At 38.8% G+C, this 27,517-nt stretch overlaps 2 protein-coding genes across 8 annotated transcripts; both read left to right on the forward strand.

Moving 5' to 3' along the window:
• Positions 1–1,105: 1,105 nt before the first annotated feature.
• Positions 1,106–27,517, forward strand: asph (aspartate beta-hydroxylase). Of its 7 annotated transcripts, none has more exons than XM_042109631.1 (13): positions 4,479–4,676; positions 5,386–5,544; positions 5,723–5,767; positions 8,192–8,260; positions 16,863–16,934; positions 18,653–18,709; positions 19,325–19,341; positions 19,492–19,716; positions 19,846–20,179; positions 20,306–20,374; positions 21,361–21,399; positions 21,670–21,711; positions 25,201–27,517. In XM_042109631.1, the coding sequence occupies exons 1-13, from the start codon at positions 4,631–4,633 to the stop codon at positions 25,206–25,208; spliced, it is 1,182 nt and encodes a 393-aa protein (XP_041965565.1). In that variant the 5' UTR covers positions 4,479–4,630; the 3' UTR covers positions 25,209–27,517. The 7 variants fall into 7 exon arrangements, with proteins under 7 accessions (XP_041965524.1, XP_041965565.1, XP_041965530.1 ...); XM_042109611.1 differs by having other exon boundaries at positions 4,490–4,676; positions 19,325–19,716; positions 19,846–19,917; positions 19,969–20,179; XM_042109590.1 differs by lacking the exon at positions 4,479–4,676 and adding an exon at positions 1,106–1,418 and having other exon boundaries at positions 19,325–19,716.
• LOC121723755 (inner centromere protein-like) lies at positions 14,558–16,805 on the forward strand. The gene has a single exon (XM_042109830.1). It carries the CDS (start codon positions 15,439–15,441, stop codon positions 15,865–15,867), a length of 429 nt encoding a protein of 142 aa, XP_041965764.1. The 5' UTR covers positions 14,558–15,438; the 3' UTR covers positions 15,868–16,805.

Genomic DNA, 27,517 nt, shown 5'->3' on the forward strand with positions numbered 1-27,517 from the left:
ATAAGTCCCCCGTCTTTCAACCATAGTGACGCATGGCAGCAAGCAGGCTAGCATTTGTTTATCTTGCACATATGCACTGTAAAACTCGGAGCAAGAAATGTAATCTCATGCTACTATCAGGGTAATAGCCTATACGTGACTCACAGTGGCTCAAACGAAAAGTGCATTCTCTTTAGGGAGTGATGTCAGACAAACCGAGAGGGATAAATGACAGCAGCAAAGTTTCCCTTTATCTAGCCTAATAGGCCTACGAATCGTGCATTCTAACTTAATATTTGAAGTTTTCAAACAGACGACTCAGACTTAAATCGGAATAGTTTAATCGGAATGACAAAAACAAACCTGTCCATGTAAACGTGACTTAAGCAAAGCCTATAAATCTGGGTTTAAACTATTGGCTTGTTGTAGGCTATGGCTGTGCGTGCGGGCGACTATCGTTTCGCCTAGATACGTGTTTGGGTATTTTAGACCAGGCCTAGATATGCATTCGTTAAAGGAGACTTTTGCAAACATAAAGGAATATCTTTAAAAAGTCTGGCTCGAAAGGCGCTCTTGTAACCACAAGAGAAAGGGGAGGGGCATTCAAGAAAGCCTAGGCTACTCTGTAACATTCTGTTCTTTGTACATAAAGTACTAAAATGCAAGGTTCTCACTCCCACCAACCCTTCGACCCAAGCAGAAGAAGGAAGCTCGGACTGAGAATATCGAAAGCCTAACAATGGCATCGGTGGTCCACAAGTAGGCTAACGTTAACAGTTAGCCTACTGGGCTAACTGTGTGATTGTTCATGTAACCAACATATAGCCTAGCCTATGCATACCTCGGTTAAAATCCCTGACAGTGTGGAATGGGGATAATAGACTACTGCTTGATCAACCTAGTGATCCAATATCACCATTTTGTAAAAAAAAAAAAAAAAAACGAATGCAGAACATTATGTAGGCCTAGTTCATTATCCAAAATGTTCAACGTCTTGGGCGAGTGGCCGTAAACAGCGAATGTTACATAATAACTTAGAAGGATTGTTGGGAAATTAAACATCGGCCACTCTCGCGATACATGACTTCCATCTTGCCACGTTCTAGTATTGGAAATGCTATAGATAAAGGGGCGGTTTTATCCTGCGGGTATCCACACGATTGAATAAGGCAACTATCTCTTTTTTGGGATTGGACGACTTTTCACTTTTCTCCACCCACAGATTTTTTGTAAGATTAACACTGGCTGTGGACCGAGTCACTCAAAACCGAACGGGTTGCTATGGGCATCGATTTATGAAGGCAGAGGGATTTGATTTTAGAGGTTACGTTCATTTAAGAATTTACACTCACTTATATTTGACAAATTCACGAATTTCAAACGAAACTACGAAACCATGGCACAGAAGAAAAATGCACGAGGGCACGGTCTGAAAAAAGGTTGGTATTTCAATTTATTTTAGGCCTAGGCCTATTAATGCCAATGAGCTACATTCAGTGCTAATGTTAGGCCTCTGAAACTTAAATACTTAATAAAGATTTGTTAGCCTATTTTCACCTTCGTTTTACACAAGGAAAAAAAGGCTAATTTCTTGACTTCTGTTAGCCTACTTAAACTACAATCTTTCTGATTTCGTATCACTCTAACTGGCTATAGACAAAAAGGGTTTACCATTGCTTCCATGTTGTCAACATTAAGGCGACGAGAGGTCTGTTTGCAAATGACTTGTAGGCTATATAGCCTTACGTTGCTGTTCTACCGTGGTTAATGCAGCAGGCCTACGCTATTTTATAAACTGCAATAGTAAATCTGCTGTTGACTAAAAGATTAAGACCTGGGATATGACTAAAGATATTTGGCAATATTACACAGGGTTAGTTTAGAAGTAGAAAATGATTGCATTTGCAATGTCGCGTCCTTGGCGGTTCGCCTGTATGCTATATAACTTTTGCAGCTGCTTTGTGGAAAGACGAATTGTTATTTAGTTACTAGTTCCGTGATTCCTATGCAAGACATTACTCTCAGTCAGTTTTCGTGAATGCTCACGTGTCATGAATGGGATAACGGGGGAGGGGTTACACGTGGCTGGTTATCGTCTCGATTTCAGAGGAAGACCCCCACAGCTACTCTTTGTAACAGGGTTGCCTAACTGGTTTACCTATTCAAAGAAAGGAGTCAAGTTATGCAGTAGCATAGGTGGTCATCACTCAGTCGGTAGGCTATAGGCTAAACACGAAGTCTCAGTAATTGGAACTTTGATCAGCTTGTAGGAGAGAGGGTCGATTGCAGAACTCCAGAACCTCCGAAAAATCATCTGACGAAATTATAGGAGTAGAGGCCTAGTAGGCGAGAAGTTAAATTGAACTTATTTGGGTTACAAGTTAGATAACTTTTCCAACGAAGCTCACCCCGCCCCCTTCGTGTCCTATTAACCAAAGTTGACGTTGAAAATATTTGGTTTAGGCAATATCTTTAACTTAGTGTAAAAGTTAATAGCTTGTCTCTGTGGGCCTACATGTTTATTATTATATTAATGGCCGCATCGAACGGTGATGACTTAATTAAATAACTTTCTACCGAAGCTCGCCCGCCCCCTTTTCCTGGTCCCATTGAACGAGAGTTGATGTTAAAATATAAAGATTACTAAAGACTATTCAACTTAGTTTAGGCTATGGGCCTAAGTCTCTGTGGGCATACGTTTTTATTACATAAATGTGGCAATTACGACCAACTCGTAGGCTATAGCGTAGGCTACGTTGTGGTCCAATGGCCACATTGAAAGGTGCATGGTCGACAGGAACACAATGTTCAATTGTTTGAGTACAGTGTGTAGCATGGCTAACACTGTGAGAAGGTTTAGGCTACATTGCAGCCTTTGACTTGTAACATAAGTTAGTTAAACATCAGTTAGGACACAATAAATAGTAGGCTAGGTGTTTCTTTTTTTAAATATGTTACCTTAAACATGGAAAAACTGTACTGTTAAAACAAATTATATTTATTTTCAGTGTTGAGATGTCCGTTAGTGATCTAAGTTTGTTTAATATACTTTTTTATTATCATTTTCCAGCCTGTGTTCAGCTTTGAAGGTATGCCGAGGTTATGGTTGCCAAATGCTGAAGAGATGATTTGAGAATGCTTGTGATTGCTTATAACAGTTGTATCAAATGACAAAAGTTCAGAGTAATTGCATGTGTGTGTGTGTGTGTGTGTCACATGGTGGTTTTCTTTGAAATGTGACTGACTTCAAAACAGGAATGAATTACTCAATATTTCAGTTAATCAGTTAGATGTTACACACAGAAAGTTATCTTTAACCTGCTAATGCATCTGTTGTTATAGACCTAGTTGTTGATAACAATACCAGATATGTTTTTTAAAAGAATTTTGATTGTTTTAACATAAATGTGGGGAATGGGGTATTAGTGCCATTCCAACTTGCATTTCAATTGTCACAGCTTGGAATGGAAACGGCTGTCTACACAGGATTCTATGATATGTCTCACTAAAGTAAAGTAATGTTAGTGATTTCACAGTCCACAATAATTTATTCAAGATGCAGCAGAGGGCAAAGAATTACATACCGAAACTACTGTATGACTGTTTGCACTCGTAATTTGTGAGATACCTTAGTGACAATGAATTCAAGACTGAAGGCTAGAGTCTCACCACCCTCAATTTGAGATGCGACACTCATGTAAAATACCTGTTCATCCCCTCTGTGTGTCAGGGTCAAAATATGGCCACATTGCCAGTAATTCACATTTATTTGATCTTTATCTTCACTTACCAAACGGATTGTCAAGCTTTATAATGATTACAGTTATGAGACTGAGCTGTCTGGCTGGTATTTTGAGTGCAGCCTGAAAGAAAAATGCACGTTTTTCATAACATCTATGTGCAATACAAAGCCTATATGGACCAACCCCACATACCATAGTTGTAATAATTGTAAGCACAACTTGCTGCAGGTGTGTAGTCTTCTTTTGGAGTACTCTAAAATGTTGTTTTGTGTTAATTAATATCTCATTGTCAATAGTTATCTTTTGAATGATTGACAATGAGTTGGTTAGCCTACATTTCTACAAAAGGTTTTAAAATGGTTAAATTGTATATAAGCATTATTATGCAATTATCTAACTATTCTTAGAGTGAGGGTCTAGGCTAATTGTTAAAACATTGAATGATAAATCAATGTAAGAGCACAGCTTGGTTAAATTCTTCTCAGATAGACGTGCCTCTCATGTTCTTATCTGGTCTATTTGGTGCATTGTTGAAACTACAGTGCAGATGCTCTTAGTTCTTTTGAAATTTAAATGTTGTATGCCCTCTCTGTAATGTGATTTAAGACTAGTTTTAGACAAGTGTTACCCCCACCTTCATCTCCCATGCCAGCCTATCAGGAGCTAAGAACAGTGCTTTGGGCTTGGTCTGGCATTAGTGCTCATTGCATATGAGCGGCTGAATGTATTCTAGCCCGTCAAGTTGGCAGCTCTAAAAATAATCCATTGGTCAGCAAGGTTCCCGTATCAAGTTTGCCTGCTTTTACTGTGAACAAAAAGACTGGGGCAGCTGTTGTTGCACAGGGGTTTGGGGCAGTAACGATACCAGTAACTCTTTCCCCCCATTTCCTGTGCTTCTGACTGCAAGGATGGGTGAGCCGAAGGTTGAAGTGACTGAATTGATTGAGGATACAGGTAGATCAGTGTGAATGAGGTGCGGAGATGTATGTGACGTGTGTAAGGGTTGGAATGACTGAGGCTACAGTGGTCTATTGTTAGTGTCAGCATTGTTGGGAGAAAGTGTAGTTTAGATGACGATGTAAAGTCCAAAATCTTCAATGAAAGTTATTTTCATAATGACCCAAATAATTACAAGGTGGCTGTCGACTGTTGTAAAGTATTGTCAGGACCCAGGTTGTTAAAATTGGCAGGTAGCGTGCATGTGTGTCTGCACATAGGCTATGTATGGTGATGAGGACACAGACTCAAGTTAAAGGTTTGACCTAGAGATGACAATGGGCTCAACACCTGTTCATTTCATTCTAAGCCACTACCTCTGAGATACAAAGTATTTATGTCATAGTTTATGTAGAGTGTCAGCAGTACCAAGAATAGCTGCACTCTTTAGCCTTTGCTTTGTGTGTGCATGGTCGAAAGAGAGAGAGGGAGGGGTGGGGTGACTGACTGACCTTGCTTAGCTTCAGTTGTGTGTCTTGTCACAGCTTTGCATGGTTTCCATTTGGAAGTGCAACTAACTGAAGGATTCTGCAGATGAACATTGTATTTGACATGGTGATCACTCTTTGCTGGTGGTTTGCATGGAAGTTGTATGTTTTTGGGGACCCGTACCTTCTATTTTATGGTAGAAACTCATGTGATGTGCCAAAATTATGTTATTTACTAGGACCAGAGGCTAAACAGCAATCGAACAAGAATGGGAAGAAGTCAGATGGAGCGGGGGCTACCTCGTTCTTTACCTGGTTCATGGTGTTGGCTCTCCTTGGTGTCTGGACCTCAGTAGCAGTTGTCTACTTTGACCTGGTTGACTATCAAGGCGTCATTGGTAAGTTCTGCCCTCAATTTTAGACTTTGTGATCATTTGGGGATGACTATGTTTGAGCTCTTCAACATTGTATGTGTGATTTCCTATTCTGTGTAAAAATCAATCCAGCATACAACTGTTAATTTTCTCTGAATTGTATATGTTTTCTTGTAACCGTTGGTGTTAATTGTGCATGCAGCCAAGGCAAAGGACTTTCACCATAATCTTTCAGAGGTTTTAAAAGGTATGATGATGTTTGTCCAAACAGTCAAATCCATTATCATGATTCCCAAACCTTCATATCACCACTGTTTGTAAATAATGGAGTATTTCCTCTGGACCTTTTAATCTGTTTTGTCAGGGTTAGCTCATGTAAATTGTCACAATACACAGTATGGTATGCACCCATATGCTCTATGCCATTTTGTCTTGGGTGGTTAATGATTTCATACTGCACACTCCAAGCAGTGATGGGCAAAATGTAGTGAGCTAAGCTACAAGCTACTGTAAGCTACTTTTAAAGGAGAATTTCGACGATTTTTCATAGATCGCCGATTCCTGAGATCGGGAGTACTGTCGGTCCGTGGGAAAAAACCCCTGAAAACTCTTGCTGCAGCCAACAGTTAGAGCGTCCAGGCAGCTACAGTGTTACACTATGGAGGCATCTTCATGAGCCCCCATGTTCATGCCTCCAGAGTGTAGCGCTGTCGCTGCTTGGCTGCTTTACCAATTGTTTTTATTTATTTTCGTACTGACCGTACTCTGTGACCACAAGAAACTGAGATCTATAAGAAAAATTTCAGAATTTTTCTACATTTTGTAAGTAGCTTGTCCATCACTGGCTCCAAGCAGATTCAAGACAGTGCCTTACTACCTACCTCCACCCCCTTTGCCGATGTTCTCGATATTTGGCCAAGATGGTTGACTGCTACATGTGACCTGAAAACATTTCTGATCGAAATATATCTAGGTGACCACTAGTCTCTCCATTAACATTGAAATTGGTGACCCTAGCGTCATCAGATCAATTAAATCCATGCAGGTCCTGATTTAAGCACTCAGGCTGTTTTCCTCGCTATTAGGCTAACCATTCATGTTAACCAATGCGCTTGCTCGCTATTGCCTTTTGAAATAGAAGTGGTAATGAGACAGAGACTGAACTGATGATAGCTGGTTAGCATCATAATTAACATGTAGCATCTTAAGAGACACTTGGTGGAGCGTTAACTGTGTTGTAACGGCATCTTCTGTTATATTCGGCTCCTAACATCTTCACTCAGACACTGAATATCTTGTTTGCTAATAATAATAATTTTAACTCGCATAAATCTTTCTTTATCGTAACATGCTGATTTACTAGTCGAAACACCCAACCGGGTCCGTGTAGACACTAATTACATTAATAATAGCGGCAGGTTCAAACACACCTGGCTCCACCAGAAACCAACAAGCCGTACGTGCAAAGTGCCCATTGGCATTCCTCTTCCTTTAACTACAATTTAATTATTTTTTTAGTTCTCACTCTTGTCAAAGCAAAGCCAACACGAAAGATGCACACAATTTCACACAGTTTATTATTGAGGACAGAATGAGTCAAATTGATAGGGCTATCTAAATAATGTGCTAATTTCAAGTGCAAAGTGAATGTGAAAAAAAGTTACCTACAATTTAACTTGATGTCACCAACTCCTCAATGGGCCTATGTGTAGGATCTGAGTTGTCTTAAATGCACCGTTAAGATTGTGGCACTTTTCCACTGACTTGTGTTGTATCTAATACAGTGCCTCATGTGGCCCAAAGTGGTATTACAACAGAACTGGCACAGCGCTAGTTGATTTGCATAGTGGATATCTGGTCAACACAGACCAGTCAAAATTGAAAATTTTCACATTCTGTTGCTATCTCTAGGTCATTTTCTGAATGTTATAAACTAATATTAAACTTAACATGAACTACATGTAGCACCTTCAAAGTGTCTGACGGCTAGCTAACAGTCACGTATCTGATGTTAATGGTGGGTGTTTTGCATTATGTCACTTCTGACACTAATTCATGTCTTTCATATCATTCTCCACATAGTTTCTCTTATTTTCACATCATTGTAACGGCAAATTAGAGAATGATGGTTTTTTTTCAGACATCTCAACATTTGTGTTGGCTTATATTTTTTTTGTCTTGAAAACGAAAATGTTAACAAGAAATCATATCAGAAGAAGAATTTTGCAGTCAATAAGTGAAAAATAAATACATAAATAAATAGATATTAGGCTACATACTCTCCTAGCTCTTCTCTAACAAAAAATATTTCAAAATAGAAAAAATATGTGATGAGTCAGTAATATGGCTAAATGTGGGCTAGGCTAGTTGCTACATCAATTGTTCAGTCATTATGTGTTAAACAAATGTTATTTCCCCTTTGAACCCATTAAATAACCCATTAAATAACCCAATCACACATCTATGTTCAAGATACTAATCCTTGTTTAAGTGTCCAAATGATAATTGTTATTTGGTAAGACAAGATTGTTGAGATGATGGTACCATTATATTGCCATTATGGTACCATTATATGTATACCCATCAAACATCTTCACATGTACAACAATTGAAGCTCACATGAAGTGTATAATGACGTGGAGACACTAAATTCATGTCCAATCACTTATAGGCAAACTTGTTTCCTATGATGCTGATGGTGATGGTGACTTTGATGTGGAGGACGCTAAAGTGCTGCTAGGCAAGTTGAATCAATGTGCAGATTTTCTTCTTTTATGTGATCTACCTGGGCATGATTTTGCATGACTGATACTGAGTTTGGTTTACTTATGTACCCTGGCACTTTACCTCAATCTTGATTTCAAACAGTCTGTATGATTTGGTGCATGAGCATGACATTAAATGAATATCTGTCCAAATGCCATTCTGTTAGGACCAAGTGGATTCAATGCAACAATTGAACCGTCAACAACAACAAAAAAACATTAGGGTGCAGTTTAAAACAAGTGTTGGGATGTAATTTTGCTGTATTCAGAAATTCTAGAGATTTATAGAGAATTAGTCTTGTAGCTATAGTAATCATATTTCTTGTATATTGTGCACAGCATTATTACATCCAGGAGTATAGTACGATTTGAACCCAAAGGAATGTGTAGCAGTGCCTGGCATGTTCCCTTACTCCCTTGTCCTTGTAACTGGGGCTATTATCCTATTTAGGCATCAGTCATTTCCTTATTGCAACCTTACTTAAAAATGTCCACCCTATCTCTGTTCCTCTACTGTTTTCCCTTCTCTCTCTCTCTTTTTCTTTCTTTCTTTCTTTCTTTCTCTCTTTCTTTGTTTTCCCCTCTCTCTCTCTCTCTCTCTCTCTCTCTCTCTCTCTCTCTCTCTCTCTCTCTCTCTCTCTCTCTCTCTCTCTCTCTCTCTCTCTCTCTCTCTCTCTCTCTCTCTCTTTTTCTCTCTCTCTTTTCTCCTGCCCCTTTTCCTGTTTTTCCTCTGTGTGTGTGTATGTTTGCGTGTGTGTGCATAGGGCTGACCAAAGATGGCAGCAAAGAAAACTCAGACTCCCTCGAGGAGGTCTTCGATATTTTAGCCGAAGAAGGCTCTGATTGGTTTCAAGGCTTCTTCACCTTCCTTTATGATGTAATGAGTCCCTTTGAGACGCTAGAGGACGAGGAGGCTGAGGCGACGGTGGAGGATGTTGCTGGCACGTCACAGACCGAAGGGGTTCAGGGCCAAAAGACGTGTGTCATTTTAGGCCTTCAAAATCAGTAACGACATTATTGATATTTCCTTTTTCAGGACAGCTTAAATTACAAGTGGCATCTTCAAGTAACAACAAATGGCATTTTCAGTAACAAAATGAACATATAAAGAGGAAAAGAATGTAGAATATGATTCCCGGAAGTGACGTAGGAAGACCAATGCAATTTCTACACAATGTGTGTAAAAATCATACCTTAGTTATTCTTTTGTCGTAAGACCAGTCAAGACAAGATGGGTTTTTATTGATTGATTTATCCATTTCCAAGTTCTATTTGGACAGTGGATTAAACTGACCAGCCCACCATATCACTCCTCACACCAAAGCACTTCAGAGCGAGAATGCTAGAGAAAGTATAAGATGATAGAAATGTGTTTTGGTCTCATTATGTGGAATCCTCTATATATTTGCTTTAAGTGTGATGTTTCATTTATCTCTGTGAAGTGTTGAGTCAGTATGTTGTGGTTTTTTTTTTTTTATAAATGAAGCCATACTCTAGTTTGGGGCCAGTTCAGAAAATAATACAAAAATGAACCGCAGATTGACAGCATCACTAAAGATGGAGTGTAGTTGAAAATGGTTTCTATCAATTTAATTCTATTTTTATCTATAAAATATTATAGTTACATTTTCAGGAAGAAGCCAGATTTAAGATCCTTTGTAGTTCTGCTCAGGTCATTGAGAGTGGGAAAAAAAGTTCTTTATCTGACTTCATTAAATGTACTGTGTAAAATATTGGCATTAATCCAGTCCAAAGAAATCCAATATAAAGTCTTCTCCCCTGAACCCCAGATCTCTGTAACGGCCAACAGCTGCTCTTAGTCACCTGCAATATATTAGATATAGATGGTGAATAATTCTCTTGTCTAAAACTGGTATGATATTGTTGTCCTCCATCAGATAAACCTGGGTTGTGATGGAAGATCTCTCATAGATGGAAAGAGTACTTGTTAAGGGGACGTTCATCTTTCCTTCCCTTTTTATCAGGACTAATGAGCATGTACAGATATTTTGCTCTTGGGCAGGTAATAGGACTTGGTACACAGTCCCACTTTGTTTCAATGTACAGGGATGTTGACATTTGTTCACACAGTAACTTAAGAGTGTTGGATTGGTTTGGTTATTTATTTATTTATTTATTTATTTATTTATTTATTGTTTGTTATTACATCTACTTTTTTATGAAAGGGAGAACTTGGTGAGGCTCCAACTTCACTGTTAAGCACTTTGGGTGCCTTAAAAAGTGCAGTATAAATGCAATGTATTATTGTTAATACCTAACCAGAATGTCCAAAATAAGGCTAAACCTTAAGACACTAGTCAACCATGATGGGTTAAGATGGCGGGACGATTATTTAACAATAGCTAGCTAGAGTTGTGCTACGGTGTGCTGAATGGTTTTTGTCCTTCTTGCTAGTATGAGAGTTCAATCCTAGGTCAGTGCAGGGCTTAACCATGCAGCCAACAGGATACAGGTTACAGTACAATTAGCCTATGTGCAGTTAACAAACATTAAGAAACAAAGACCATCTGTCTTCTAAATGTGATGCTTACTTGCAAATGACTAACCTAGGCTTTAAGTAAACCATTTTTGTTGCTGCTGCATTTCATAGACTGATATTGCTGATCTGCAATAAACCTAGCTGGCCTAGAATTTACCCTGGAATATTATTTCGAGACAGTTTATCTCTTGATTTGTGAGTACTTTAATCTAATGAATTTAAGGTTATACTTATATGACCGCTACATTTTAGTCATGGTGGCCCACTCCAATTTTACAACCGTCAGAGGTGGCGACAACCAATCTGACTGAGTGCTGCCTATGAAATTCACTCTTAAGTTGCATAGATGCAACTTTCCCAAACCTTTTTTGCTAATATGTAAGACAGAACTTTGCTTCACTGACATGTAGCTGTACCTTAAAGGCCTCTTTGTCAATTACATCATTAATGTAAAGAGGTATTGCTTACTTAAAGGCATAGTTTGCTAATCTGGCAAAGGGTTGTCTGTATTTGAGCTCAACACCCAACAAAATTACAACAATTCCTTCCGTGCTCCTGAAGTGTTGTGTTTGCTGGAGCCATGTTGTTTCCCGTTTGTAGATCCAGGACTGCAGAAACCCTTTTGTCTGTGTATTGAGCTCGCATACAGACTGAACAGATAGGACTGAGCCTTTTTCTGCTATTGGAAACTCGGACTGTAGCTTCTTGCCTCTCCAGGTAGAGGAACTCTTGAGAAATAAAGTTAGGGATTGGCTACAAGTAATTTCCCTATAAGATGGAGATTGAACTGTTGCTGTCAACTATTATATGTGATGAAACAACATTTTAATATAATGAAGACTTTTATATCTGACCATTTTCCAAGTTCAGAATTCTGAAATATGCACTAAAGGTAGTCCAGATGCTGGGTCAAAGATTCACAAACCAGAACGTAGTTAATGGCTGTGTGTTCGTCTTTGCTATGTTTACATGTTTAGCCATTCTTTGCATTTATATTGATAACTTGTTTATTTATTACAATGATAATCAATGAGTAGAGTAGGCTGGACAGCCTTATTTTTTTGCCGTTCAAAATAACTGTTTCAAAACCAGGTCTATTAAAGAAACATGACATTTTGAGAAGTTATAGCTTATTCGCCATCCACTAGATAAGATGATGCATACCCTATTTGTCTTTGTGCATGCAGTAACTCCTCCTCTGCCTCCATTGATTCACATTGAAACACAGGCATTTGTGAATATTTGTGGACAGTTACAGGTATACCAAACTGTTGTAGGGCCCTATGATTTGCGCAATACGGAATCTACACATCAAAACGGAATTCTCTTATGAACACGGTATTGTACGGAATGTGCAGATATTCTGTTGACACATTAAATAAACGGGCGTTTTTTCTACTTGCTTTACTTTTATTTCAGTTTACTTTAAAACAAAAAGCATATAAGGTCTCTGCTTAAACCGTGACCGGGACATTAGTTAAACGCGTTCCGCAGCCTAGTTAATCTCAAATTAGATTAACCTAATCTAATTAGATTAACCTAATTAGATCTCAAATATTCACGTGCGTTGAGTTTGTTGATTGGTGCGTGACAAAGAAAAATAAGCGATCCCGACAACGGTGGCAAAACACTAAACGGCTTGATTGCTAGATAATGGTGCTAAACAATACCAATGACTACTATGAGTCTGAAAACAACTAGTTTGCAAGTTTGCAACACATTATTGACCTGACTCGCAAATACACATGTATAGTGACCATAGAAATCAAAAGGGCAACTTAACAAAGCTAAATCCACTGCGGGCAAGACCATTACAAAATCAGTAGATGCAAGACGTGAGTTTGTGGAAGATTGTTGAAATGTGTGCAGAAGATGACACACCACTATGTCAGTTTCTTGAAACCTTGCAAGCAGTCCCATTCCCAGACACGAATGCCAGCAACCTCAAGCAGACGCGCACACCCACCATTCAAAAAGTGCTGCAATAGATTCTCACCGACAAGAGAGCGCAACAACAAGCACCTTACCATCATGTAGCCATCCTTCAGTGGAGATGTGTGCTAACGATGGTAGGCTAAATGCTCTAGAAAGCAACACATATTTAAAATGAAACAAGAATCTACAAAAATGTAGGCTACATTTAAGTAGTGGGACATTCTGAGTTACAAAGTGCCCTTTTATTGAGATCTAAACTTGCAGCCTAGTTATGGCCATTTAGTTGAAGTTATGAAGGCCCTAAGCCCTAACTGTTGTTTTTTGCGCAGAAATGTTGAATGTTTGGCTAAATGTTGGAGAATTTTGAATGATTGGCTTTGCTGAATATTTAAAAGGCTGAATTGTGTCCGTCATTGAGTGAAGACTAGTAAAAAAAAAAGAAATTTGGAAAATAATAAAACGGATTTCATAGCTAGATGGCTAAATTTATCTCTCACTTGATTGTCGTTGAAAAAGTTTCTGCAAGTTCAATACGGATTATAGGTCGAAAGTTGAATGAATGAGTACTTATGTCCTTTTAATTTCTTACAGATTGGGTTGTTGTTGCCCTTAACACACTAGCATTCTGCTAATGAATGACACCACTGACATTTTTGAAAGACTTTTTAGAACAAATAAGTGTCTGTAAAAAATATAATACTCAGCAGTGAGTATTTTCTTTGCCTCCCCTTTCGAATGCAACACTCAAATTACTAGACAAAAACTTTTCTTAAGAAAAGTGGATTTTAAGGGGTACAGCTCCATAGACCTCCAATCATTCGGCACTCCCCTGTGAGCACCACCACATGGAACCAGAGTGAAACGGCAACCAGTTCAGAAACCGGAATTTTCCAGAGAGTGAAAGTTCTCCCCTTATTAGACATTCTCTGAAGCAAGGTTCACATTGCATATGCAAACGGCAGCGCTGCACTATGAAACACATTACTGCTGCACCAAGCAAAACGTAGTTAGTGCAAGCAGCATTTTGCCGCAGTTCAGCCATGTTGAATTTTGACAGCGATGCTGTAAATCATATATTTTTTTGCGCTGAGCCCGGCGGCAAGCACAACAAAACTCCTCAGGACATTACCTTAACCAAGAGCAACCTAGCAGTGAGCGAGTCCTCTTGATGCCAGTCATTATGTGCTATGAGGTTGATGTCGTGAAGTACACACACGGTTCTGCCCAAAATAGATGTCCGATAAGTGTCCAAAGTGCGTTGCAATATGGCTGCCGAGTGGAAGGACTTGCCTAAAAGGACTTTGGTATGATGCACCCACCGTAGTTCATTGAGGTGGACAGGAGCTGTGCTTTGCCTGAATGGGAATATAGGTCCAAGTATGTATATGCTTAGAAAATCGCTGGGTCTCATTTTATATTAGTATTTGTACACATTGTAACTATACCATCACAACATGTATAGGAAAATTGAGTTCTTTTGTCACTTTGGGGAGCTATAGGCTGCTAGTTTTTTTTTTTTTATTTATTTATTTATTTTATTTTTTTTACCTCAATCAGCTTCGCTAAGCTAGCCAGATGATGGGTGTGTCCAACTGAGTTACTGCACGCACAGACACGAGAAGGGTATAATCTTATCCAACTCTAGGTGGAGACTGCGAATAAGCCATTTCCTGTAATGTTGATATGTTTCTTTAAGCATATAGTATAACTTGTCAAAGCTGATATTTACTCCATGTTTGTTTTAACATAAACATGTTTGTTTTAAGCCATGTATTATAGTTGTAATGTAGTGGTCTGAGTTCTCAAAACTGTCAAACAACTATCTTTTCACTATTAGATGAACCAGGAGACCTAGCCAAGAAACAAGGCAAACGAGGTACTTGTCCTGGATACACTGAAAGTAGTTTTCAGTACTTTTTGTGCCTTGCTACTTTGAAGGTTGAGCTTGCCTAACTAAGATTATTTAGAAGTTGAAGTTGGTGTACACTAGCTGCATGTAGGGTTTGCTTGTTTTTGCATCTCTTGATGGGTTTCTCAGTGTGTGGATATAGTTTTCTGTGTCTTAACAATATTTTAATCGACAATTCAGTTTTATTTGAAGTTTCATACCATGGCAAATGTTTATTTGCTGGTATTGCCTGTCTATTATGTCATTAACTTCCAACAAAAGTAAAAAACCTTTAACTTTGGTAACTTATTAGCTATAGTCACTAAGTTGCAACCTGTCAGATAGTGACCTTTTGTGAAATGGGTATTTCAGATATACATAGAGTATAAAGTTATGGAGAATTTGCTAAAGAATGAATTGTTTGTTTCTAGCTTATTATATGGAAGTTAGGTTAGTCCCAAGCGGTCACTCATATGAAGTGACAAGTCATTGTAAATAAAGGTCTTTGATGTTAATGATGTTAAAGTTTTCCATCAAGCGAGTGTTGTTGGTAGCTCACTATATTTCAGCTCTAGTTTATTTTCAGTTTTGGGGCTAGATTTGGAGTAAACACTAGCCTGTACAATGTTATCACAATGTCCTAGGCAATCAGTAAGCATAGGAAATCTGAAAAGATGCACTGTGTGATTGCATTTCTTGCCGTACATAATGGGCATATTGTGGTTGACTAAAATTTAAATGACGTTGAGTGACTTGAGTGAGTTGTTGGTGTATTGTAAATCTCAACACTTTTGGTGTCCTTGGTTCTTGCACCCCCCCCAGACCACTCTATGGCCAAAGACGTGGGAGCAAGATTGAGAGAGGCTCTGAAAATGCAGCTGTCCATCATCCATGAGCGTATAGAGGCCAAAAAGATAGCCAAGATGGCACTTGCTGAGGTTAGAAACATCCTAGCCAAGGAGGAGGAGGAGAAGTTAATGGACCAGAAGAGAGAGGAGACACGGGCTAAGGCTTGGGAAAGAGTGGAGGCCCGTTTAAAAGAGGAGGATATGAGCGTAGAGAGGGAAATGGAAAAAGCCAAGGAGAGGGCAAAGAAGGAAAGGGATGACCTGACCGAGAGGGAAGAGGTGAGAAAGCAAAACAAAGAAGAGGATGAGTGGGGAGAGAACCTAGAGAGGGAGAATAAAGTCTCTATGTCAAAGGTGGCAAGTAAGGGGCATTCAAAGTCCAAAAAGAAGTCAAGCAAGTCCTCGGTTTAGGAGAAGATGTGAGTTCCTGATGAATCTGCGCTGTGATGAGGACCTGTAGCTGGAGCTGCTCATCGTGTTGATGTAAAAATATCTTGAAATGAATGAGGAAATCACTCTTAAAGGAATGTGCCTATGTCTGTCAACATAAGGAAAATTTGACACCGTTTGCAGAGCATCAAATGATTAGCAATTTTCCTTGTAGTTAATGTTTTTGTGGCAATCTTTCAGGATAAGACATGAACACAAAATATAGTATTTCATCTTCTCTCCTGTGTTTACTATATATTTGTCTCACTTAATTACATCAACTACTATTTAAGGATAAAAATTCTGTCGATTGTTAATAAACCTGATAAATCTGAAATTGCAGCCCTTTTTTGTGGATTTGAAAAACACGGTCATACTTATTAGCAAAGTTACATTGTGGTTTTCAACAACAGAAACCTAGCTGTGAATCTGATTTGAAGTATGTGTGTGAGTACGTGTGTGTATGCCTGAAACCTGAATTTCCTATCACCTATCCTTTCCCTCACATCTACACATTTAAGGCACTGCTTTACAATATAGCTCTAGAACAAAAAGTAAATTAAGTCTGTCTTAGTGGTCAAAGGTTGAAAATAAGGTTGGACTTATATTATTCATTAAAGTTGTAGTTTGCAAAACTGTGTCTTTATAATATTAATGTGTTGGGTATTGCAATGTAAGATTGATTAATTTTCTAATTTATTTAAGATTTTTTTTTTGTGGGATGGGGGAGGCAATAAACCTGCCTTTTTGGATTGTTGGAAATAAGTAATCTAAAAATAGTCATGTTTCATTTCCATATCAAGCAGAATTTCTTGTCATATAAGTTGTTGATATGTAATAATAACAATGTATAACAATGTTTTGTACCGATTTCACCTATTTTTAAAATGGGGAAAATTGAATATTGCCTTACACTTTTAAACCTATAATATGTAAATAACATTACTAAAATTCACACCCACCTATGCAACACTTAGGACTGAAAGATAAGGTTACTGCTGTGGAGGAGCCAGCTAAAGAAGAAGCACAAGCAGCACCTGTGGAGCAAGGTATGTCGCTCAAATTGTAAGATGGTACATCATAATTTTAAAACCAGGTTATTTTATGGACATAATACATCCACAAATCCAATAAATGTGTCATGAAATAAAACTAAACCCAATTATCATATCTTGTTGGTTGATGGTAAAAGTTATGGATGTGGAAAGATACAAATGCTGAGGGAGCATATCACGCTAAAGTGTCCACAAAAACCTTAAGGAAATATAGTGTAACTAGAATAATGCCAGTTTAAAGAATAAGTGAATACATTTTGTCCCCAAATTGTGGAGGTGGCAGATTGTTCATGTTAAAAGTTCTGACTTGAGTTGATGCTCTTCCATGAGAAGCTATCCAAACAGTAGCTGTTGATCTGTATTAGGCACACTACAGTACTTAAGATACACAGATTGCCAGACGTGACACCCATATGCACTGTTTTATCGTACAGGAAAACAGATTTGGTGTCCATTTGCAGCTGTACTCATACGTTTACTTACCGTGGCTGAATTTGTAAAATGTACTGTTTTAAGAAAACTGGAGTGACATCTTGGAAATTCAAACTTGGTGGTACTGAGGGTTTAAACGAGCTGACAAGTACAAGTATTCAGGATGCGTTCCATTTGCAACTACCTGCTCATAACTGGAGAAAACGATTTAAGAGTACAAATAGAATGCACCAGGAATACAAGCATGTCAGGAGGGAAACTTGACCTTGAGAGCCAGGTTGTAGGCCTATGTAAACTTTTGATCAGGGCCATTTGGGTGATTTCAGTTATCATTGTTTTAAAAAGAGCACACACACTCATTATGATGATGGATTCACCTGGCCACTACCCCTAAATTAAAGTAAGTTTTTCTGCATGTCCAGTCATATTTTCCAAAAGCTTTCCAAAATAATTTCATAAATTCTGCCAGGGTATATGAACTTATGTATTCTCAACACTGCAGCCATTTCCATTTTGGGACAACTTGGTGAAAACAAAAGAATGGACAACTGAAGTGAATTGAAAGATGACATCAAATATTCATTCTGTTCATTTTTCTATGAGCCAGCTGGTAGTTTGTAGGGGCACTCACTCAATCCAGCTGTCGTCAACTTCAGACAGTAACACTGTTGCCTTTCCATCTAGCTCATCAGAGTAGTTCAATACATTTCAGTGAATAAATACAACTGCATCTGGTTTCGCCAAGTGCAGCCCATAGACGGCAGTTTGTCAAAAGAAAATTACATGACGTGGCAATGTCAAGAATAGCATTCATTCTGCAGTCACCTGTTCCAGAAGTCTGCAAGCACAAATATCTTGAATGCTGCAAATGCTTCTATTGCATGGTCTTCTGTCCACTGGCTTTTGTCCTTGGGCTGCTGATTGCAACATGTTATACTCAGCAAAGTAGAACTTGCGCTTATCTAGTTTATTATTAACTATGTACATGAAGATTGTGTGTTCAATGTGTTCACCTGTCATGTAGAATCATTTTCCCTGTATCTAAGGCTTTAAACATGAGTGTGCGCCGCAACTACGAAGCTGATAAAATGAATTCATGCTTGCACAGCATTTGGTATGTTGCAAGTCTAGTTTATCACAACTATCTGACAAACTGGTCCTGTGGTGAAACAAATGACGTCTCTTTCCCCCTGCCCCTTTTGGGTTAACTGTGTAACAATTCTTTCTTTGTGTTTTATTCTAATAATACTTATAAATAATAACATTATTCTTACCAATAGTGCCTGAGCCAGAACCTGTTGAGGAGACACAGCCCACAGAAGAGGAGGCAGTTCCAGGTGAGTGTAAAATGGGAGGTTTGTTAGTTTAGAAGAGCGGGCTTAATGACACTTTTTTTTTTTTTTTTTTTTTGAGCTTATTTTATTTATTTTAATTGCGTGCTGTTTGGCATAGCTGCCTAAATGAAAGCTGTATCTCATGGGGAAAACTCTGTTATGATCTTAAAGTGAAATAGACAAAATCATAGTTGCTGATTGTTCTTCTGTGTATTTTCTACATTTACTTATTCTGCTGGTTGTAATACTAAAACCAACCTCTGGACTAGTAGAGTTCCACTTAATGTGTACTCACCACACTTATTCCAGTGGTAGGGGAGAAGTGTAATGGAATGTCAAATGGTTGAAGAGGACTTATTTCTAAAAGAACCTGGAACACTTCCAAAATTCATTCAAGTTTCTCAGTAATATACACATTTAATTGTATTAATCCAAACTACTACACATTTTACTTCTGAAAATACTCTAAATTGTTGTACAATTTCATGCAGTGAATGAAGAATAGTTGTGGGTCCTTAAGTTCCTTAAACTGTGGTTCCAAATGTTTGCACATTCAAATTGCATGTAATATTGTGACATGCAATATTGTGACTTGAATGTTTTAATGACTAATTGTAGAGCCAGGGCCATTAGAGGTGGAACCTGAACAAGTGGATGTGCAGCCGCCAGAAGTTGTAGAAGATGAGCCTGAGGTTCTAGAAGAGGAGCAAGAGATTATTGAAGAGGAAGTAGAGGTTCCAGAGGAAGAACCTATAGTCCTGGAGGAGGAACCAGAGCTTACAGAGGAGCCTGAAGCAGAGGCTGTGGAGGCGGCTCCAGTGGAGTTGGAAGTAGAAGCTGCTCCTGAGGTAGTGGCGGAGGAGGCAACTGAAGAGTCCGCTCCAGTTGAAGAGGCTGATGCTGTTGAGGAGCCAGTGGAAGAACCAGTTGAAGAGGCAGAATCCACTGATGAAGCTGTTGAAGAACCAGAGGAGGAGGCCACACATGAAGAGGAGGAGGCCGCGCCGGTAGAGGAGGAGGAGGCCGCGCCGGTAGAGGAGGAGGAGGCCGCGCCGGTAGAGGAGGAGGAGGCCGCGCCGGTAGAGGAGGAGGAGGCCGCGCCGGTAGAGGAGGAGGAGGAGGAGGCCGCGCCGGTAGAGGAGGAGGAGGCCGCGCCGGTAGAGGAGGAGGCCGCGCCGGTAGAGGAGGAGGCCGCGCCGGTAGAGGAGGAGGCGGCCGCGCCGGTAGAGGAGGAGGAGGCCGCGCCGGTAGAGGAGGAGGAGGCCGCGCCGGTGGAGGAGGAGGCCGCGCCCGTGGAGGAGGAAGTTGCACCAGCAGAGGAGGAGGCAGTAACCGATCAAGCTGTTGAGCAAGCTGAACCAGTTGAAGCTATTGAGAAGGACGCACCTATAGAAGATGCCATAGAATTGCCCACAGATGAAGAGTCTGTTGGTGAAGAGTTTTCTGAAGAAGAGGCAGAGGCCGACCAAACAGGTTAGTTCAACTAATTTGTTTTGAAATGTAAATGTCTACTGTAGCATATGGATGTAGCATAACACAGAACATTGTCTTAAGAATAAGGAGGATAGTCTTGCAAATGACTATCTCTGTTCTTTTCAGAGGACACAGCAGAAGATCTGGCTCAAGAGGAGGCCTTTGTGCCTGATTCTGAACTTACAGAGGAAGCGGGTTAGCATATTCATATTCACTCACATGCATGTGTACACACGCACACAGGATGCTGTAAGTGCTATGGGAAGCCCTTTTAGCAGTTCCCTTTATAGCAACTACAATTAGTTGCAGTAGTTGAACTAGTGAGAGCCCAAATTGTCACTTGTCACTACTCAAACTAGTCACACGCTAGGTTAAGTCTAAGTTAAGTAATAGAGATGCACCGATATGGAATTTTAGGGCCGATAACGTTAACCGATATTTATCGGTCTGTTATGGCAGAGGGAAATTATGGTGTTACAGCAGCAATTAATAATATAAACATATATCACACATACATACATACAAGTTAAAAAATAAATACAAATAGACATAACATACATATAGTCTCTGTTAAAGAGGTTGTAAACTGCATTGTCTCTCAGCATAAGATTTTTCTCTCACGGCACAAAGGGGAGTTGTTGTAAATAGTTATGGCAGTGGGCAGCAATGATTTTCTATAACGGTCCTTGTTCCAGCGAAGTAAGTTGTAATTTTCCCAGGCTGATTTTGTTTCCAACCAAACTAAACACATAGGTTTGCCTTTGAAATATGTGAAAAAATGATCTGTTAACTATATTGCCTAAATGGTATGATTCTCTTTCTTTATAAACCGCCCATAGTTCTCTGTCTCTCTTCCTCGCTGGCTGTAGTGAGTGAAGCAAGCGCGAGCCCACTGCGCTTTTATATAGGAAGCACCCTCTATCTGTGGATCATATCACTACAATAAGGATCTATTTCAGATGTGGTGAAACCAATATTTTAATATTTGATAATTAATCCGCGGGCCGCACTGCGCGAAGAAGAGGGCCGCATGTGGCCTGCGGGCCACCAGTTTCCAATCCCTGCTTTAGTAAATACAGTGAGCATTTCATTGTGCGTGGTCTGTAAAAGAGAATATTGTAGGCAATATCTGATTTATTTTTGAATGTAGTTGATATGACTTTGATTGTTTGATATTGTAGAGGAGGAGATGGCAGATGAGCCCCAAGAAGAAGTATTGGGTGAGTAGATGAGGAACCACAGAAATCTGAAGTCTGTACATTCCATTTAGATCCATTGCTGGATGAAATGTGTTATAGGAACTGTGCAGGTCTCAATAAAAAAAAAAAAAATTTTTTACAATTCTGTAACACTAAGCTGATAAATGTTTCTGATCTTTACTAAAGGTATTCTTTGTCTATTGGAACTTGATACTAAATTGACTGTGTCTAAGTGTGTGTACTGTGTACTGTAAACAGTAGTGGAGTTTTAAAATGATGTTCCCTCCATAGAAGAGTTTCAGCCAGAGGAACAGCTTCAAGATGAGCCCTCAGGTACAGTATTACCAATTGAATTGTTGCATGGAGATGTTTGATCTGTACTGTGTGGGATCGATTGTATTATTTGCCATGATTTTCTAATATTTTTTGCCATGTATGGCATGTACAGTGCATACGGAAAGTATTTATCTACATTTTGTTACGTTTCAGACTCATCTTAAAATGAAACCTTTTTTTTTTTTTTTTTTTTTTTTTTCCTTCTCTGCAATCTACACACAATACTCCAACACTCCACAACAAAAACAGGTGTTTGGAGTATTTCAGTCTTTTATTTTTTATAAATTTACAAAACACTCAAATTACATAAGTATTCAGACCCTTTGTTATGACGCTTGTAATTGAGCTCTGGTGCATCCTACTTCAATCAAGTTGTAGAAGCATCTCAAGGGCCATTGATAGGAGTCTACCTGTGCCTAAATGAATTCACTGGACATTATTAGGAGAGGCACACTTCTCTTTATATAAGAGAATAAAGAGATCCCCCCCAGGCCTGATTGGTTGAGTGATGCACAGATGTTTGTTTGTCCTTCTTTACACTTCTTTCCTTTCCTTCTTTACAAGCGTCATAACAAAGGGTCTGAATACTTTTGTAAATAGAAGACTGAAATATTCCATTCACATGATATTCCAAACACCTGTTTTTTGGAGTGTTGGAGTATTGTGTGAAGATTGATGAGAAAAAAAATAATTGAATCCATTTTGTCTGAAGCATAACAAAATGAGGAAAAAGTGAAGCGCTGTGAATACTTTTTATATGCACTTGTATGCTTGGAAATGTGTAAATGAAGATCATTTCAGTTGAGTATTTTACACTACATGTGATCAGCTTTCCTTAAAACTCTTCTTTGGCCTGTTTCCAAAGATTTATATAACCATAGCTTACAGACTTTTGATGAGCATTACCACAGCAGATAGGTTAATTAGCAACCATTGTTAATTCAGGGAAGATTGACTGAGCATTGAACTATTTGAGAGCAAGGTCTTTACGTGTATTAACCGTATGTTATTTGCACACCTATGAAATGGCTCCAATTTTTTTAGCCATATCACACCCAAACTCATTGTGAAGTTTAAATTAACGGTCACGTTGCGTCCAAACTGTAAAATACAGATGTTAAGAACATAGCAACATTGTAGCATATGAAGGAGGTGGCTTTTAGCTAAGTTGCATGGCAGTAGGCCAAGTAAAATAGCGATGTTTCAAAGCTAAGGTTCATCAGAATCCTGGAATAGGCGCTTGACAACGGGAGAGATGGAACTAACGACTGGCCTTTGGCCAGCAAACATCCATTTAGAACCGTTTGTCCTGCAAGTTGATATGTGGCGGAAAGAAGTAGTTCTACAAACAAGACCGTTTTATCTATTAAAACGTTTACATTATAACAGGAAATGAACACAACGCAAGTGCCAACAGTGTAATAAGTGGGATAATGGAGTCCGGCGTTCGGTTCACAGAAATAAATGCACTTACGAGGTGTAATTAAGCGCCCCTCCACTATGCGTCAGGGAGTTTTACAACCTCGAACGTGCATTTATTTCTGTGAACCGAACGCAGTGTCGTCCATTACCCCTGACATAACATACAACAACCAACATGTATATGATATAAAAGCCAAATAAAATGTAAAAAAAAAAAAAAAAAAAAAAAATCTTATTCCTTAGAAGTAAAGTAGAAAGGTAACTTGCCTAGTAGTGTTTTTCCCTTCTGTCATAGGGAGAAGGCCATCCTACACTCTGGTAAAGTTTACAGGAATGTGTTCTAAAACCATCCCCAATAATAAAGCTTGGAGAACTGTGGTAAACTGTGTTGAGTGATTTTAGTGTGGAAGGGTCTGTATGCGTATTATTTTTTTATGAAAATTAAATTACTTTTAAAAAAGGTAATTTTAATGTAAAAAAATATTTTTTTAAATTTCGGCAAACAGGCATTTGGCTAGATAAAAAAATAAGTTGGCCATCAGATGTACAGAAAATTTTATTTATAGGCGGTTCATTCATACCTGTATGATATTGTATAAAAATATCTCCATTGTAGTCTTGTATTGTCTGAAAACCAACCTACACTGTTGAATGGAGAACAAGCGAAACAAATGAAACCCACAATTCACACTTGTTAAAAGGGAAAATCTATCAATGCACTGCCACACTGATGGAAGAATCACGCAGCGTCATGACGTTGGGAAATAGGCTCCGCTCCGCTGGTGGAATTCCCTCTTTTGTGTTGATGGCCAGCCTCATTACGTTTTTTACAAATCTTTTTAAAAACGTCGCTATTACGACATTTTCTCCCGTCGATGAACTCCATGACATTTGCATGATTGCAAGACATAAGTTTGTCTCCTCGTCATGAAGTGTGCGCGTTTTTTCGCCATGATTAGGAAAGTGTGTGAGAGAGAATTGGTTCATTTTATCCGAATTCTGTGTGAACTGAACATGCGCAGGCATACAACACTCTTCCTTCTGGGATCATATTCCGTTTTAGGTGTTTTCATGACCCAATATTCCGTTTAAAACAGGCATATGCTAGGGCAGTGGTTCTCAAACTGGGGGCCGCCTAAAATATTGGAGGGGTCGCGAAATGATTTGCAGTCTGGATTGAAGATATTTTTGTAAAGGTTTTTAGTCAAAGGCTGCCATTGACATAGCTAATGCCTTTGATGTTGACATAGCCTACCTATGAGAGAAGACATTTTCTGCCTCTGCTTCCAATGCCCATCTCATCTCCCATTTCGAAACCAAATTCCGCCAGTTAGCGAGAAAGGGGTCGCGAGACTTGGCCCATGTTTTTTGGGGGGTCGCCAGACAAAAAGTTTAAGAACCACTGTGCTAGGGTGTGCAAATGGTTTATTAGTAAACTGAATACGGTCTTTCTTGGTTTATTTCAATCAGAATAAGGTGTTTACAAAACACGCATATTCGGTTTATTCCCAATAAACTGATTAGAAACCGTTTATTGGCTGCATGGAACCGCGCTCACTGAAAGAGTAGATCTCAGACACACTGAGTGTTGGTTAAGTGCATTGAATCCTTAGTTAGCTTATGCCAAAAAATGCTTGTTCCTTCTTTGGTTTCAAGTATGCAAATCTAGAAGATAAGTGGTTATTTTGTTTTGTCTGCTCGGTTTTCAGTCTTCCTTGCTCAGAATTGGGATGGGCTGTTACCTGACCTAAGCTAGCTAAATGTTAGTTACTACATGTGTGATAATTTGATCAAGTCCCAAGAGTTTGAAAGTCATGCCTTCAAGCTTGTTGACTGTGTTGAACCCAGTGTTTTACTCACTTCACATATGCATTGTTAGTATTAGAAATAATGACCGTGGTTTGTTTGTCTTTTGTTTTTGTTTTTGTCTTCTTGTCTCCAATTTCTGTTCTGTTACTGGGAAAATCTTAATAAATAAACAATTAAAAAAAAAAAAAGAAATAATGACCGTGACGAACATGAAAATGTCTTCATGTTTTAATGAATATTTTTATTTGTTTGTAGAAACGTAAAACTTGAGTGCCTGCTGAGGGTCAGAAAGCATGAGGACCTGTCCACATCACATTCCACTGAACCTGAGCAGCTGCCCATTCCCACCATCAAAAAAACAAGAGGAAACTAGTGCTGTTAAATTTTCTTTGATACATAATTTCAATACTATTTTAGGGGGTGGCATTTGTTTATTTGATAGCTCACAGTTCTGAGCTAAGTTTTCTTTCTTTTTTTTGATTAGTTCTCTTTAGGTTGAGTTCAGTTTGCTGTAGAATCTCCTAACATCTTTTGCCAGGAACCAACATTCCCCATAGACCGTTTTTTAATATTTTCGTTGAAAGAGTTGTTTTAGCTTTTGTTTTCTTTCCTGTGTATACGGCAGAGGTACATGTTGCTTTGCTATTTCCATTCTTCACATTATCACTCAAATGTAGTTCAGTGGTTAAAAATCTTAAACTGAACGGTGTCTCACTTTGGAATGTTAAAACCAAGGTTTGTCCATTTTTAATGTGAAGCTTCTATGCAAAGCTGCACTGATCTTCAGCAGTGATGTTTTTGTATTACCAGTATAAACTGAGTCTACACTTCATGTTAATGCATATCAAAGGCATGTTTATGCTGGCAGGTTAACTTGGATATTTCTTCAGGTTTTCTGTGTATGAGGGTGTATGTAAAGGTTTGTGTGCAAGTGTGAGCAAAATATTTTGCTGAACAATCATTTCTAAGGTGTGTGTGTGTGTGTGTGTGGGTGGGAGAACGGGTGCGCGTGCGCGCGTGCTAATATGAGACACCATTTTTCTCTGTGATTTGAGTCTTACTTTTTCATCACCCACTAGATCCTCCTTAGACCTTTTCAATACTGTAAGTTTGCTGTACATACTGGGGAACTTAACACCGCTAGATCTAGTTAAATGTGCTCATGGTCTTGTCAAGCTATTGTATTGGCAATCAAAGAGCCCATTATCTGTATTTTACCTCTTTTCATCTGTTCTGACTCAATGTACCTATATCTCTCATGACCTGTTGAAGATACCACTGCTCTGACTAAAGGTGGGTATGTAAATGAGACTCTTTACCAGTACCTCTTGTGTGGTGAAACTTTTAAAAGCTTTTATGATTTCAGCCACAGGCTGGGCCCAGCTGTGTGGTTTGATACAAGCTTTGTGTGACTAAGTGTGGGAAAGTAGTAAATCCATGTGAAATGTCTTTACATGGTCAATGGCATATGTTGAGGATGACCTAACTAGGTATGCATTCAGGAGTGACTCATCATGTATAAATTATCCTACAGTAAGACCATGAGTTGACACCATGAATGTGCTGATTGTAGACCATTTCACCCCATTGTGTCGTAAACACCTTCCCTGTGCAACAGAAGATGAATTGTTTGTCTTGTGTCTGTTAGTTTTGATACTGCATGTTTGCCTTTCTAAAAATCCAAGATAAACTAAAAGAAATGCTGTCAAGATTTAGAAGGGAATGTGACAGCCCCGAGGCTCTAAAATCTCTCCGGAAGTGTAACTACACTTAATGTACTCTAATGTGTTTGAAGTTTTCAATGTCAGGTGTGTTTTAAATTCACATCGGGCTACTTCGAGAGACTAATACTATTTTGACCTCAAAAGTCTGTCTAGAAGGAAACTCAACATGTCTAATCTCTATGCTGGCCCCTGAAGTATTTTTGCTGTGGTTTCAGCTGTGCTCTCCCCCTTGTGTTAGCATTTTGTGTACATTGTGTTTGTATGGGGCCTGCCAGAATAAATGTTGTCTGTGTGATAGACTTAAGGAACTAATGCATTGCAAAATCTCTTCCGAGGAATTAGACAGCGGATTCATAACAAGACAAGAAGATTAAACAATTTTTAGGAATTTTCTGTTTTTTTATCTTGCTCTTATCTTTTCTACTCAACACTTTTGGAAGTCTGTGAATTTTTAATGTGGTGTTTAATTTTACACAAGACAAAGATGGGTCTGTTTTAGATTTTTAAACTTTTGGGGCAAAGATTTTCCATTTAATTGTAAAGAAAACAAAGTGTTAATTTTTCAAAGCCATATGTGAAAAGGTGGTGTTGAGCAGCTTAGAATGGATAATTCTACAAGGGAAACGCATTACAAAACTAGCAATAACGCAGTCTCATAAGGACATAATTCTTTATTGCATATTTGAACAGGAGTTTTACTCAATAAGCTCCCTATTTCCCTGTGTCAGAGGTTTACAAAGAATCCTGCTGTATAGGCTGACCAATTTTAAGTTATTGTGAATTTTACATTTTTGTCACAACTGTACATTTCTGTTTGAGTACTGCAATAAAGGTTTGGGACAACTGTT

This window comes from Alosa sapidissima, chromosome 1 (assembly GCF_018492685.1).
Source record: "Alosa sapidissima isolate fAloSap1 chromosome 1, fAloSap1.pri, whole genome shotgun sequence".
Classification (NCBI taxonomy): domain Eukaryota; kingdom Metazoa; phylum Chordata; class Actinopteri; order Clupeiformes; family Clupeidae; genus Alosa; species Alosa sapidissima.